We start from the raw sequence: 15611 nt of genomic DNA, 5'->3' as shown, positions 1-15611 counted from the left end.
TTAGTGCAGAGCTCTGGCCTGTTAGTATATATATGATCAATGCAGGTTGTTGTAATGGCCCCATGTTTATTTGTGGCCATTCTAGTTGGTGATGTCATTACCTGAGTCATATTACACATTTTGGCAGCTAATGCAATCTTGTTCCACATGGGGCATTTCTCATTGAAGGCATTGATATTCAGGTCTCCCATGAAATATATTTCACTATTACAATCAGCTGTGTTGTCTAACATTTCACATATACCATGTAGATAATTTGAATTGGCACTTGGTGGCCTGTAACAGCATCCAATTAATATGGGTTTTAAATTTGGCAATTGTATTTGTAACCATAAGGCTTCTATTTCATTTTTCATTAAGTCGTATCGTACTTTAGCTGGAATATGATTCTGTACATAAATCAGAACTCCGCCACCATTCTTATTCTTTCTGAACAGATTGTAACCATGCATAGCAACCTCTAAATCACCAAAAGATGAGTCCAGGTGTGTTTCTGTGATAGCAAGTATGTGTATATTATTTGATTCTACCAAGTGGCATAATTCAAGGGCAAGGTTACATTTTTTTTTTTTTTTTTTCATACAGTCAACATATTCTTAAATAATAGCGCTGCCCGAGGCGGGGCATGATACAGTCAACATATAGCAAAAGAGAGAGCGCGAGAGAGCTCCCGTTCTACAGTCAATATACAGTGTACAGAGAGAGAGAGAGAGAGAGAGACACATTGGAAAGAAATTGAAATGCTATTTGGCCCTAAACAGAGAGTACACAGTGGCAGAATACCTGAGCACTGTGACTGAAGATCCTTGACTATGTACAGACTCAGCGAGCACAGCCTAGCCATCGAGAAAGGCCACCATAGGCAGACTGTGTGTGTTAGAAAGAGAGAGAGAGAGAGAGAGAGAGAGAGAGAGAGAGAGAGAACATGTGTGTTTGTCATGTGTGTGTGTGTTAGAGAGAGAGCATGTGTAACGGAGGTACCGCAGTATATCCACAGTCACGGGTACAAGTAGTGACGTGGCTGTGGATGGTAAGCGGTACTGCAAGTAAACTCACTCCCCAGAGGCATCCAGACCCGGAAGCAAGCAGTGAATTCACTTCTTGCTTAGTGGTCTGTGATGCCGCCCGCGACGCCGGCGTCCGGGGTTCAACTCCCACTCAGGGCGATCCCTTAACAGGGGTCGAATCGACTTTAAACACACCGCAGACAAGATCACACCGGTCACACGTGGTGCCGTGACCCGGATGCCCTGGGTGGTGTGAGTTTAGTGGGGTGAGTGTAACGGAGGTACCGCAGTATATCCACAGTCACGGGTACAAGTAGTGACGTGGCTGTGGATGGTAAGCGGTACTGCAAGTAAACTCACTCCCCAGAGGCATCCAGACCCGGAAGCAAGCAGTGAATTCACTTCTTGCTTAGTGGTCTGTGATGCCGCCCGCGACGCCGGCGTCCGGGGTTCAACTCCCACTCAGGGCGATCCCTTAACAGGGGTCGAATCGACTTTAAACACACCGCAGACAAGATCACACCGGTCACACATGTATGAGAGATCCAAAAGGACAAAGATCAACACTTAAATCCAAGAGAGAGAGAGAGAGAGAGAGAGAGAGAGAGAGAGAGACACATTGGAAAGAAATTGAAATGCTATTTGGCCCTAAACAGAGAGTACACAGTGGCAGAATACCTGAGCACTGTGACTGAAGATCCTTGACTATACAGACTCAGCGAGCACAGCCTAGCCATCGAGAAAGGCCGCCATAGGCAGACTGTGTGTGTTAGAAAGAGAGAGAGAGAGAGCATGTGTGTTAGAGAGAGAGCATGTATGAGAGAGAGAGAGAGAGAGAGAGAGAGAGAGAGCATGTGTGTGTGTGTTAGAGAGAGAGCATGTATGAGCGATCCAAAAGGACAAAGATCAACACTTAAATCCAAAGAGAAGAGGGTCTATACCAGAGAAACCAAAGCAGCAAGGAGCCAATGGCCGACATCAGCTAAATAGGCTAGCCAGGTACTGTGACACCAGGCCACACACAGCTTTGGCCAACGGCCCAATGCTACCCAAGCTACACAAACGACCAAGACATTCACACACAGCACATGTCGTATCTCCAAATGTTGTGAAGTAGCATATGTTTTGCCTGGAAAAAAACATCGTTATTAACAAAACATTCGGGAGGGGAAGGAAGGAAGAGTGGGGTAATGTCATGACATTTTCATTAATCTTACCTGCACCAAGGAACGCAGGGCGAAAGGCCGCAACACAGGTCTCCACGTTGACGAAAGGCCTCTCGCTGTCGGGACAAAAATAAGCTGCTGCCAGAGCCTTGTCATGGTGCAGGCCCGACTACATCTTCTGTCAAAGATGATGTCGTAGTCAGAGTGCCAGAACCCCCTGCTATTCTCACGGCTAATGTCAATGGTCGTAGCACAAGCTAACAGCTAACTCAAGGCTAACTGATAGCATCAAACGAACGTTCCCAGCCGAGCGCAGCCGGCAGTTAACGTCGAAGCTAAACAGCTAACTGGCTAACAGTTAGCTCAACCAGGCTATCGCTAACCATTAGCTAACGCAGAAGCAAGCTATGCGGCTACATACAGCCAGGTGCTGACACCAGGCACACACCGTTAGCTACTAGTAGTACTACAATAGCTAGTCGGCCAGTTTAGCTCCAGAGAGTGAGAGAGAGAGAGAGAGAGAGAGCGATGTCCACGGCGGGAATAGAATAGAGTTAATAGAATAGGTTAAAAACTCACCAAACGTCCAAGAGGATGGAGACAACCGCGTGGAGTTGACGAAGTTCATCTGCCAAACGACCATCCTCTTCATCTTGGCTGCAGGTTAGCTAACGCTAGATAGCCTTTAGCTAAGCTAGCTACTAGCCAACATCATCATGGGCCATGGCTATATCCCGACTGCATCATGACAAGGCTCCGGCCATTTGTCCCACCTTTCGTCAACGTTCCTTGGTGACTGACCGACTGATAATGACCGACCTTGGCTGGCATAACTAAGCATAATAGTCAAAAGCTGCACGCGCGAAATATTCAAACGCAGCTGACTCTTCTTCTTCTTCTTCGTTTAAGTTTGCGGCGGCGTACTATGATGTAAGTAACCACTCCCTTCGTTGAAACCAATAGTATGTCTGCTGCAGAGCACCAGAGCTCCAATAGTGACCCAGGTGCAGACCCAGGAACAAGTCAGACACATTCTACAAACGTGTCTAATGTGAAATATATAAGCATATAAGCAAAACTAGATTTTAGGTATGTGATGAAAAAGGGCCTCGCGGGAAGGGGGGCCTCGCAAAAAAATAAAAAAAATAAAAAATAAAAAAAATAATAAATAATTTTTTTTTTTTTTTTTTTTTTTGCGAGGCCCCCCTTCCCGCGAGGCCCTGTGCGACCGCACTGCTCGCACACCCCCTAAGGCGGCCCTGGTGACACTGTTACCTTAGCAACCATAGTAGCGTGTGTGTACCGTCATAAGCCTGCGCCATTGTTTACTGCACGTTAGCGTCCAGCCTGTGCTTTTTCATCACCGCCCGTCAGCCAATATGTGATGTCGGAGTTGCGATACATCTGTCCATTGATGAAGAGTTTATCGATGAACAGACGGGTCTTTTTATTGCTGTTTCTGGCGTCCGTCATGATTGGATGTAGTAAACGTTGTCTCCTCATGATCTCCGATGGATATTGATCAGTGATCGAGAAGGTAGAGCCTTTCAACTCTCTGCCTCTCTCCATCTCCTCTCCATCTCCTCTCTACTGGCGCTGCTGTGATGGCTGCCTTTCTGATCGCTCCGACGAGACTGTGCTTTATTTTGTTAATTTTTATAGTATTAGGAGTTTTATTTGCACCAACTGTTGGTGCGTTATATGTGTATGACCGTCAGTCAATCATTGACATTGGATTAAGAAAAACTTACCGTTTGGATTGCTCTCTGGATCGGATCGCTGAACAGCAGAAATGGCCCGCCGAGATCCTTTGTTATGCCGGCCACGGACAAGACCAAAAGCCGCCGCGAAGACGAGGAAAGAGAGCCGGGGTCCGGAACAGACTGAGGTCCAAACGACACAGAACCACATTGCCCAGCATATTGTTGGCCAATGTGCAATCGATAGGAAACAAATTGGACGACATCAGAGCAAGGATCCAATTCCAGAGGGACATTCGGGATTGTAACGTCCTCTGTTTCACAGAAACTTGGCTGAGTCCAGATGTCCCGAATCATGCAATAGAACCGGCAGACCACTTCTTCGTTCTACGAAAAGACCGGACGGCATTAGAGTCACTAAAGAAGAAAGGAGGCGGCATTGCCTTCATGATAAACAAGGAGTGGTGCGATTTAGGCAACACAAAGGAAATGTCTAACCACTGCTCCCCAGACCTGGAGTTTATCACGATAAAATGTCGACCCTTCTTCCTCCCAAGAGAGTTAACGTCCATCATCCTCATCGGAGTGTACATTCCACCACACGCGAACACTGAGGTCGCACTTTCAAAACTTCACGACGAGGTAAACAAACTCCAGGCAGCTAACGTTGACGTGGCCATTTTGGTCTTGGGGGATTTCAACAGCGCGCGTCTTAAAAAGGTGCTGCCGAATTTCTATCAGCATGTGACCTGTCCCACCAGAGGCGAGAACATATTAGACCATGTATACTCGCAATTTAAGAATGGGTACAAGTCACAGGCTCTTAGTCCATTCGGTAAAAGCGATCACGCCGCAATTTTTCTTTTGCCTAAGTACAAACAGAGTCTCAAGCGAACGCCGGTGGTCTCGCGAGAGGTTAAGCGTTGGGCCGTGACGTCAGTGGAGTCACTCCAAGCAGTGCTGGGAAGCACAGAATGGAGTGTATTCCGTGATAACACAGCCAATATTAACGAATACACCGAAACGGTGATTGACTATGTCTGTACTCAGGTAGAAGTAATAATCCCCACCACCAAAATTAATATCTACCCAAATCAAAAGCCCTGGGTAGACAAATCCGTCCGTGAGGCTCTGAAAGTGCGCACATCAGCATACAACACCGGGCTGGTGACAGGCAACATGGAAGAACACAAGATGGCAAGATACAACGTCAGGAGAGCAGTAATAGAGGCAAAACGGCGTTACAGGGATAAAGTTGAACTTCAGTTTGAACAGGCTGACTCTAGAGGCATGTGGCAGGGCCTCAGAACAATGACAGACTACAAAGGAACCCCCCTCAAACTGAACAGTGACATCTCCTTAGCAAATGATCTCAACTCCTTCTATGCGAGGTTTGAGGCTGTGAATAACAACACCAGCCTACAAACCACGGCAATGGGGGGGGGGGGGTCTGCTGATGGAGACTCAGTGTTCAGGGTAACAGAGCATGAGGTGAGGCGGACCTTTAAAAAAGTGAATATCAGGAAGGCAGCAGGACCGGACGGCATCCCCGGCCGCGTCCTAAAAGTCTGTGCCGACCAACTGGCCCCGGTATTCACTGACATCTTCAACCTGTCCTTGGAACAGGCCGTCATCCCCACCTGTCTGAAGAAGTCCACCATCATCCCTGTACCCAAAAAATCTACGCCCGCTTGCCTCAACGACTACCGCCCTGTAGCCCTCACCTCCATAGCCATGAAGTGCTTTGAGAAGCTAGTGAAGGGCTACATCTGTTCCTCCCTCCCCATCAACCTGGACCCTCTGCAATTTGCATATCGCCCCAACAGGTCCACGGAGGACGCCATAGCCCATGTGCTGCACACAGCAGCATCACATCTGGACAAGAGGAAGGGGAACTATGTGAGAATGCTGTTCATCGACTACAGCTCAGCATTCAATACCATAGTCCCCTCCAAACTCATAGCCAAGCTCAGGGACCTGGGCTTGAACTATGACCTGTGCCAGTGGGTCCTGGACTTCCTGACGGGCAGACCCCAGGTGGTAAGAGCCGGCAACTGCACCTCCTCATCCATCACGCTCAACATAGGGGCCCCCCAGGGCTGTGTTCTGAGCCCCCTCCTCTACTCCCTGTACACACATGACTGCGTAGCACAGCGGAACAACAACACCATCATCAAATTTGCTGATGACACAGTAGTGGTGGGCCTGATCTCTGCCAACGACGAAAGGGCCTACCTGGAAGAGGTAGAGAACCTGTCACAGTGTTGTCAGGAGAACTGCCTCTCCCTGAACGTCAGCAAAACAAAAGAGATGATTGTGGACTTCAGGAGGTCGGGGGTCAAGGACTACAGCCCCCTCAGCATCGACGGGGCACCAGTTGAGAGAGTGAACAGTTTCAAGTACCTCGGAGCCCACATATCCGAGGACTTGACATGGACCACACACATTGACAGTGTTGTGAAGAAGGCACGACAACGCCTCTACTTCCTCAGGCGCCTAAGGAAGTTCCAAGTCAGTCAGAAGATCCTTAGGAACTTCTACTCATGTACAATAGAGAGCATCCTGACCGGCAACATCACCTCCTGGTTTGGGAATAGCACTGCACAAGACCGTAGCAGACTACAAAGAGTGACACGTTCAGCCGAACGCACAATTAGAGGGGGGCTTCCCACCCTCCAGAACATTTACAACAAGCGGTGCAAGGGGAAGGCTAAGAGAATTATTAAGGACTCGAGCCACCCGAACAACTGCCTCTTTGAACTGCTGCCGTCAGGCAAGCGATACCGGAGTCTTATGGCGAGCACAGAAAGACTCAGAAGGAGCTTCTATCCCCAGGCCATCAGGCTGCTAAACGAACAATAATCGCTAAACGAACAATAATCACTATGCAACAACCATCAAATGCACACAGCACACACACCCACACGCACACACACACTCACTCAAACAAACAACACACTGCAGCACCCACTCTCCACACTTTAGATCACACAAACACACTTACACTTTATATTTATTGATAAAGGATTTGCACTACAACTCGTACACCTACTGTGAATTGTACCTAAACTGCACCTCGTCCATTTATGCCTTGCACTATATAGTATTGTATATTAGTACACTGCACAGTATTGTATATTGTATGGTAACTACGTCTACGAACATTGTACATATGTCTAAACTGAACACTGTGACCTCTTCTTTTTCTTCTAATTTTTACTATGTTTTTATTTCATACTTATCTTGTCATGCACAGTCTCTGGAGCGCAACAGTAAGAAGCATTTTGTACAAAAGTATTCTGTACTTCTGTATGACAACTATTAAAGAAACTTGAAACTTGAAACTTGAACTTGATGGCGTGCTTCATTCTGGACTCAGTTACCATCACCACTATGGGACGAGACTTCTGGACCCCAGGCTTGGATTGTCCAAGACGGTGCACTCTGCAGAAGCGGATTGCGTCTGCGTCTGGCTTTGTCATCTTGAGACTGTCCACCAAGAAAGACCGAACGATCTGCTCCGACTTTATGTAAGCTCCCTTACCTCCTCTTTCTTCACCACTTTGTTCAGGAAGCCCATGTATAATTATATTGTCTCTCATGCTTCGGTTCTGAAGATCCAGGACATCATTTGCTGTTTTATAGTTGTCTTCTTGGAGCTCGATTGTGACTTTCTGTAGTCTAATAACGTCAGCCCTGAGAGAAGCGTTGTCCTTCTTTAGGACTTCAATTAGGGAGTTATTGAATTCCACCGATCCCTTTAACTCCTTCACGTCGTCACTTAGCTTTTTTAAAAGATCCAATTTCTCCAGCTGTTTTTGCATAGTTGACATAGACTCACGCATTACTTTTAATTCTGCAAGAAGAAGTGGATACTCTGTATCGCCAGAGCCCATCTGATTCCTGCTGCGTTTTCTTTCCCGTCCAGCGGCCTTTTTAGCCGACATATCATAAAACACGTCAATAAACGCTTCTAAATCGTCGATGGTTTCATTCACTGACAAATCCAGTCTGATAGTAAGACGTTTGATTTCTCTCAAAATGTTTTTTTGCGATAGAAACGAGCAAATGTTTGCAAAAGTGCTGGGAACCTGTTGCTGCTGCGAAATGGCGACCTCTCGCCATGCTGTACGTTAAGAACAAGGTCTAAATACATTTTGAATGTTTTTGAGAGTTTTATATGAGTGGGGAATGGTCCACATGCTAGCGCACTTTAGCCTAAATTAGCATGTGGCATATAATCCCACGTGCTGGGATGAGACAGCCTACTTTAGCTTAGCATAGCTAAAAGTAGCCTGATTGATTATTCATTCTGAAAGCAATGAAAAGATGATGAAGCGATAAAAGATGGTAAATAGCTTTTACAAGCAGGCCAGGTTTTTCTAGCACCCCGTTCCACCCTGGGAGCAGTTCCAGGAGTCCAGACCACCCATCACCACGTGTGCCCACGAGGGGACGAGGCGGTGTGCCGGACGATGCAAGATGGCGAGCCAACCCACTGAACCTCTGATATAGCTCAAGGCTAATGCCAGCCTGATTCGAAGACCCCTGTTGCCCAACTCCTGTTACCTCAACAGTCCGGTAGGATTGAACTGATTGAACTTGAATCATAAGAACTTCCACGGATTGAACTGACCTGAACACAAGGACATTCCAAGGGCTTCGACCCCGTTCACCTTTTGTTACTTTGATATTGTATTCTGTATTTTATTTTATTTGATATATGGGTATTGATATTCTCCTATAGGAAGGGAGACTTAAAGGGTAATTACACCCAGTAAGATACTTGAACCACTGATAAGCTACTTGAACCATTGATATTCTCCTACAAGAAGGGAGACTTAAAGGGTAAATACACCCAGTAAGTTATCTGAACTACTGATGTTCTCTTGTAAAGAGGATGAGTTAATGGGATTCTAGTGTACCCATTGATGACATTGATTATAGTTGAATCACTGATGGTTCTCCTGTAAAGAAATAATGTTTAAAGGGTAATTTCACCTAATAAGGTAATTGCATTCCCATAACCTAGAATATTCCATTTGGTACTTTTGTTGTGTTACACCTTCAAAGGAAGAGTTTAAAGGAGCATTTCACCTAGTAAGGTATTTGCGTTCCCTGCACATTTAAAGGTTTAAATTAATATGTTTAGACATTTACCTAGTCAAATGATAAACTGAAATAGAGTTTACTGGTGATAAAAGGATACATCCAATATCCAATCTTGAATCTAGCTTTTAGCTAGAGATAACCTCAGAAACGTCTGAACCAAACCTAATGTGTTGATCTAATCAATCTAGAACTTGATATAGACCTAACCCTCCTTAAAGGAGAGGTTATTGAAAGAACCTAAAAGGGATACTTCACCACTACCGTTTACGTCTGTATGTATTATGTATGTCTAGCTAGCGCGCATTGAATAAACACCGGTTATTGTTATAATTCTGTCTCTGGTCCACTATTCTTAAATTGTGCATATTACTCCTCTCCTCGTTTCGTACCTAGAACTGTGCCCGTGGCGAATAGCTGTTACAAGTAGGTAACACAAGTGCTACACTGGCATGAGCTGGGTAGTGTAGGTTTTCGAAATTCCAAAGCCCATCGTAAGCCCTGCGGCGCGAATTTTCTAGCGTAATTATTTGCCTGTTTCCGACTAGATTTCTATAACTCATATTTTACTAATAACACTTTAAACTATTGGTAAACAAACGTATTGCTGAAAATATACACTTTGAGTGCTGTTTTGACAGGGTTAGGGTTTTTACTCTTGGCTAAATTTGAGAAAAAAAACGTAACATTAATTCATACATTTAAGAGGTTAAAACTCAGTGTTCGAACTATCTTCTTTCTGTGAGTTCATACTGCATTCATAGTCTGATTCATAGTCTGCAGCAGGGCTGATGTACTGTACATTATCTGTGTGCTTATTTAGTAAGTAAAGTTTAGATCAATAGCTTAATATGAAGCCAACAAGAGCTTGTGCAAAGATGTACGAAATAGATGCAAGAAATATATTAGGTAATGTAGATCAAAGCCATGGGGCATATACATAAGGAAATTGCTCTAATATGATGATCAAACACAGTCGTTTGGCATATCATTGGATGAGTTCCATATTCAAGTAAAATTAAACCAAAATGTGATTTCATGGAAGAGTAATGCAGTCAGATGTGCAAGAGTTTTCTGACCTACGGAAATTAAGCACAGAATAACTACCATGATCTCAAACAACATGGCATTAGTACCTCATTCTATCACAGTGTCTCCTTGACTCTTAGAGACTAGATCTCCTGGATTAACTGCATGCTTACATCATAATAATATAATATTGTCTTGACACCTAGATGTGAATGGCTCATCTCCCCATGCTGTCTAATTATTAATCAGAATAAGAGGTTATGATGAGAATGATGAGAGGACATGTTTTCATTGCCGCAAAACATTTTATTTGCAGATTGCAGGGAGAGGATGCAGAAAGGTCTCGATGACATACTTGCAAGGTCAGGTAAGGCATGAAACAAAAACAGTAGCTCATGAATTACTGCCTCACAGGCATCACACTGTATACATCAGTACATTGCAAGACATTTAATATAAAGCATCAGACATGTTAAGGGTCATGTAGGCATGTGGCTCATCAAGATTTATTATTTATTTTAGCCTACTCTATGTCAGAGTCAGCCGCACCACTAACGACCATGGTCTGCTCCACAACATCGCTCTCTAGAACATCTCCCTCCGTCTTCACCGTTCTGATGAGGACAGTCTTCCTCTCCATCACTTCCACAGCCTGTCCCTCAGAGTAGTAGTCGGTGGTGGTGACGTTACCAGAGCAGTGGCCACATGAAGCACATACTGGTCCTTTGACATTAACTGCAGGGCCATTTCCACTGGCATCGGCACCACCGTCAGTGATGTCCACGTTGTGACTGTTGCTTCCATCGCCGTTTGCTACATCGCCGTTTGCTACATCGCCGTTTGCTCCATCGCCATTTTCTCCATCGCTGTTTGCTCCTCCACTATTTGCTCCATCGCCATTTTCTTCATCAACGTTTGCTCCATCGCTGTTTTCTCCATCATCATTTTCTCCATCACCATTTGCTTCATCGCCTTTTGCTCCATCACCATTTTCTTCATCATCATTGTCTCCATCACCATTTTCTTCATCATCATTTTCTCCATCGCCGTTTGCTCCATCACCATTTGCTCCATTTCTTTCTTCATCTTTTCCATTATTTGCATCGCTGAGGCTGCCACTGCCCAGGCCTCCAGCCACGTCTCCAGCACTTCCTTTAGCCACGCCCTCAGCTCTTCCACCAGACATGCCTACGGAGACGCTCATGCCTACACTTGACACACTCAGGCTGCTACTGGCAGTAAGAGATAAGGTCTTCACCATGCTGGTGAGCCGGGAGTCCTCGCCCTCAATCAATTTCCTGTAAGTTGTAATCTCTATCTCTAAAGCCATCTTGACTCTCAGAAGTTCCTGATATTCCCGAAGAAGCTTAGCACTTTTCTCTTTGGTGGATTTCAGATCAATCTTCAGAGCATCAAACCTTGCCTGTAGATCTGCTAATTCCTTCTTATATCTCTCCTGTGTCTCACGGAGTTGAGCTTCTAAAGCATCATTTTTTGTTTTGAGATCCTCCAGGTCACGCTCCTTATCTTGGATTTCCTTTTTGACGCTATTCATCTCTTCCCTCACACTTCTGACCTTATTAATGCTTCCTGACGTCTTGTTGTTCAGGTCTTCAAACTTACTGCTGTACCAGGCATCCATTTCCTGTAAATTCTTGGCTGCAATGTCATCATACTGATTTTGGATTTGCTTGAGAGCAGATGAGAGGTCAGGCATAGCAAAGGAACTCTGGGCTAAGGCTTGGGCTGAATAGATCTGTTTCATCAGATCCTCAATTTCCTGTCGCTGGACCTTCTGAAGGAACTCAAGCTCTGCCTGTAGCTGCTCAAGCTGTTTCTCCAGGGCAATGAGAGTGGAGGTGGCCTTGTCCACATCTGGACGAAATAATTCCACGTCCATCTCCACCTGCTCTCTCTGCTTAACCGCCTCTTCGTATTTGACTTTAATGGCCTCCAGGTGACCTGCCATGGCTCCCTTAACAGCCACAGCTAAGTTTAGCTGGACCCTCACCTGTTCTGCAATCCTCATCATCTCTTTAAGTTGCTCCTCATACAGCAGACGCAGACCTGAGGGCTTCTCATACCGGTTCTGGAGGGCTTCGATCTCTAACTCAAACAGCATGTTCTGATGCTCCAGCGACCGCACTTTTTCAATATAGGCGGCCAGTCGGTCGTTAAGTACGACCATCTCCTGACGCTCACTGCCGCGTGTGCTCAGGAACTGTTTGTTCTCGGCAGCTGCTGCATCCAAGTCGATCGGAGCCTCCATTCCGAATCCGACACAGAGAGCTCCGGAATTTGCGCCAGACATGGGTAGTTTGCGGTTAGTTGAGACGGTTCTGCGACCAACTACTCCAGCATGCATCGCTCCGGCAGCATAGCTGGCAGATCGGTGGCGAGCGGTCACACGAGTGGGAGATGGACTGGACCCCCGTACTTGAAGTAATGAAGAACTGCTGCCCATGAAGTGGCGGCGATAAGAGGAGATTCTTTCTGGGCTCCGACTCATGATGGAAAAGGATCAGATTTTCTGTGGGTGGCTGAACTGTACTTGCTTCCAGTCTATCTTCCTTTTATATACCCACACGGTCCAGCCTATCCCACACATCATATATGCTGAGACTGCTGGAATCTCAAACCACTACATCATGAATGGCCTGACCTGCCACCCAGATATCTACCAGGGTCCTGTGAGAAGCTTTATGTATTGCCAGTCACCTTGTTGAAGGCGTATCTTTAACACTAGCGGACCTAGTGTCCTTCTTTGGAATGCGGTGTGGTCGAACAACCCGACAGAATGAAGCCTTCCCTCCCCGGTCGATCTCTAAAAATGCTCCCCAGAGAGATGAGGAGATTTATATACATGTAGTCTCTGTGTGTCAGTTTTGGAGTTGTTGCAAGTTATATTTCATCACTTTTGATGGAGCTAGACTAGCTGCTACCTACTGCGTCCAGACATTGTGCTAAGCTAAGTTAGTTAAGAAGGCCTCTAAAATAGTTGAGGACAACACACTAATGCCCGCAGGCCGCCGATACAGAGCTTCGACACTGAATAAAAGGGGCTTAGTTAGCTTCGTGCCTACCTCCATCAGACTGCTGAATCAGAATCAGAATCAGAAAGGTCTTTATTGCCAAGTATACTTTTCATATACAAGGAATTCGTTACTGGTGCGACATTAGCGGACAGACATTAACAGACAGAAAATACAATAAAGTGGTGGAGTAAAGTAAAATTAAATATGAAGTTAAGCACAATAGAATAATATATTTATGAAATAAAATATAGGCCAGGGCTGTACGACTGTATAAGAGGTTCAATAAAATGATGTGGGATATAAACAAAATTAAATATAGCTCAATAGATAGATATAGTACAATTATAAGTAACAAATAAAGTAGGAATAGGCCAGGGCTGGGCAATTATGTGGTCAATTATACAATTATATACACTAATTAGAATGAAGTAACAATACAGTGGTCAAGTATATAGTCCAGTAGGGTGTGTTAACACTTTGAGCGCCACTCACGGCTAATCTCGTGTTTACGATAGTTACGTTGAAAGCCACGTCACGGCTTTTCTCGGATTTTTTTTTTTTTAGCGATCTGAAATCATATTGCATCATGCGAGCCTACCCTAGCCTACCCAGGGGCCGCCGGCGATCAGATGTGAAAAAAGCGCCCCCTATCGTCTCCCAGATGGTAAATCACCCTTTTGGAATGGACTCAATGAAAATGGATGGGGAAAAAAAATATTCCAGTCCACATTTTCCAGTCCTCTGATGCAGCCGGAGTTACCAGAGTTCATTCTGGATCAGTGGCGTCATTTCAGTAAAAGGCAAGGTATGGCGAGGAGGGAGGGGGGTTGAAGGGGGGTTTCCCCCCCCTTGGTGGATTTTTTTTGTCAAATCAGTTGTGCAATAGTCACTTTTGGTGAGTTGTTTCTATACAATTCAGTTATATGACATTTAGGTATGACACAGGACTACACAAGCATTTTTAGTACATAAATGTGTCAACAGACTAAAGCAGGGAACCACAATATTTTGCATACGAATTATGCAGAATGTAATATCATAACGGTCTATTACTTGTCTTGCAATTGAGCCAATTTTCCTTAGGTACGGTTTTGAGGTGTGTGTTCAACAGAATGTCAAAAACACATTCACAAAAAGTATGGGTTACTGAATGCTGAACTGCACTGTTATAATCACTAAGCCATTGTAAGACCTTACCTGTGTCCCTGTATCACTTGTCTCTGCTGCCCTTTGATTAAAAAACGTCCCTATGTCCATTTTCCTTTTTCTTTGGGCATATTTCAGTTAGTCACAGTAAAAGTCACCTAGTAAAAGTGAGATAATTGACTATATCAAAACATGCTAGGGCTGTGCCGAATAGTTCGAAGCTTCGTTCATAAGGTTAACTTTTGAATTCTAAATCAACATAAAGAAATTTAATAAAAGATTTTTTATTATTATTATTTTTTTAAATTTTTATTTGCCAAGGTATGGCGAGTGCCATACCTTGCCATACCAAAATGACGCCCCTGTTCTGGATCCTCTGAGCTGCGGCAAGCATGGGTTATACTGTACACACGTTGGATCAATATACTTATTGATTTTTTCGAATGGTGATCAGGAATTGGAATATACCATTTGGATACCATCTGATGTCAGGTAAGGAATCTATGTTATCAGTGTTAGGATAATCAGACTCGTTTTCGAGGAGATATAAGCTTTTTTGTGATATGTGCTCTAGCTGTTTCACTGTAAAATCCATGAGGAAATGAAAGCAGCTATTATCAGCGCGCGGCTCGAACGTGCGTGCGTGCACGTATACTATTGATCATCTAGTGTTTATTTGAAAACGATTCATAAATAGGCCGACAAATATCAACGTTCTGGAATATTCCAGTAAAAGGCGATTATCACAGAATGGGCTGTTTTTCACCTGAAAACGGGTGCTTTTCAAAATGCTCTCAAACGGAAATTAAGCGATAAAAAACAAATCTGCCTTGACAACACTGACTGGAAAATGATTATTTGATAAGCGACGGGCAGATTAGACACATAGCCATAATTTAAAACATAGATTAGGCGATATTAACGTTAACATTGGGAGTGGACCGTGGCATTCAAGGGGGTAAAAAGGAAAACACGGCGTGGCGCTCAAAGTGTTAATGTAACACAGTGGGGGGGGTGTCAGTGAGGGTCCCGAGCCTTGTTGATGAGGCTCACTGCAGAGGGGAAGAAACGGTTCTTGTGACGTGAGGTTTTGGCCCTGGTGGACCACAGCCTCCTTCCAGAGTGGAGTGGCTCAAACAGGTTGTGACTGGGGTGGTAGGGGTCGGCCACAATCTTACCTGCACGCTTCCGAGTTCTGGAGGCGTACAGGTCCTGGAGGGATGGCAGATTGCAGCCAATCACCTTCTCAGCAGAGTCGATGACACGCTGCAGCCTGCCTTTGTCCCTGGCCGTGGCCTAGGACAAAGGCCAAACGCCGCCCTTGGCCGAACGACATTGGACTACCTAACAATAGGCTCCCCTTCCCTTCCACCTGATGGACGCATAACATCTGTATTATTATTATTTATATACATATAG

At 45.0% G+C, this 15611-nt stretch overlaps 1 protein-coding gene across 1 annotated transcript; it reads right to left on the bottom strand.

The window, feature by feature from the left end:
* Positions 1–10534: 10534 nt before the first annotated feature.
* LOC311229266 (glial fibrillary acidic protein-like) lies at positions 10535–12520 on the bottom strand (the record flags this gene model as incomplete). Its single annotated transcript, XM_084315331.1, has 1 exon — positions 10535–12520. One exon carries the CDS (start codon positions 12518–12520, stop codon positions 10535–10537), a length of 1986 nt encoding a protein of 661 aa, XP_084171457.1.
* Positions 12521–15611: the final 3091 nt, after the last annotated feature.

The sequence above is a fragment of the Notolepis coatsorum genome, assembly GCF_963971535.1.
Source record: "Notolepis coatsorum genome assembly, chromosome: 5".
Taxonomy (NCBI): Eukaryota; Metazoa; Chordata; class Actinopteri; order Aulopiformes; family Paralepididae; genus Notolepis; species Notolepis coatsorum.
The sequence above is the reverse complement of the archived record's forward strand: the minus strand, read 5'-3'. Positions and strand labels throughout refer to the sequence as shown.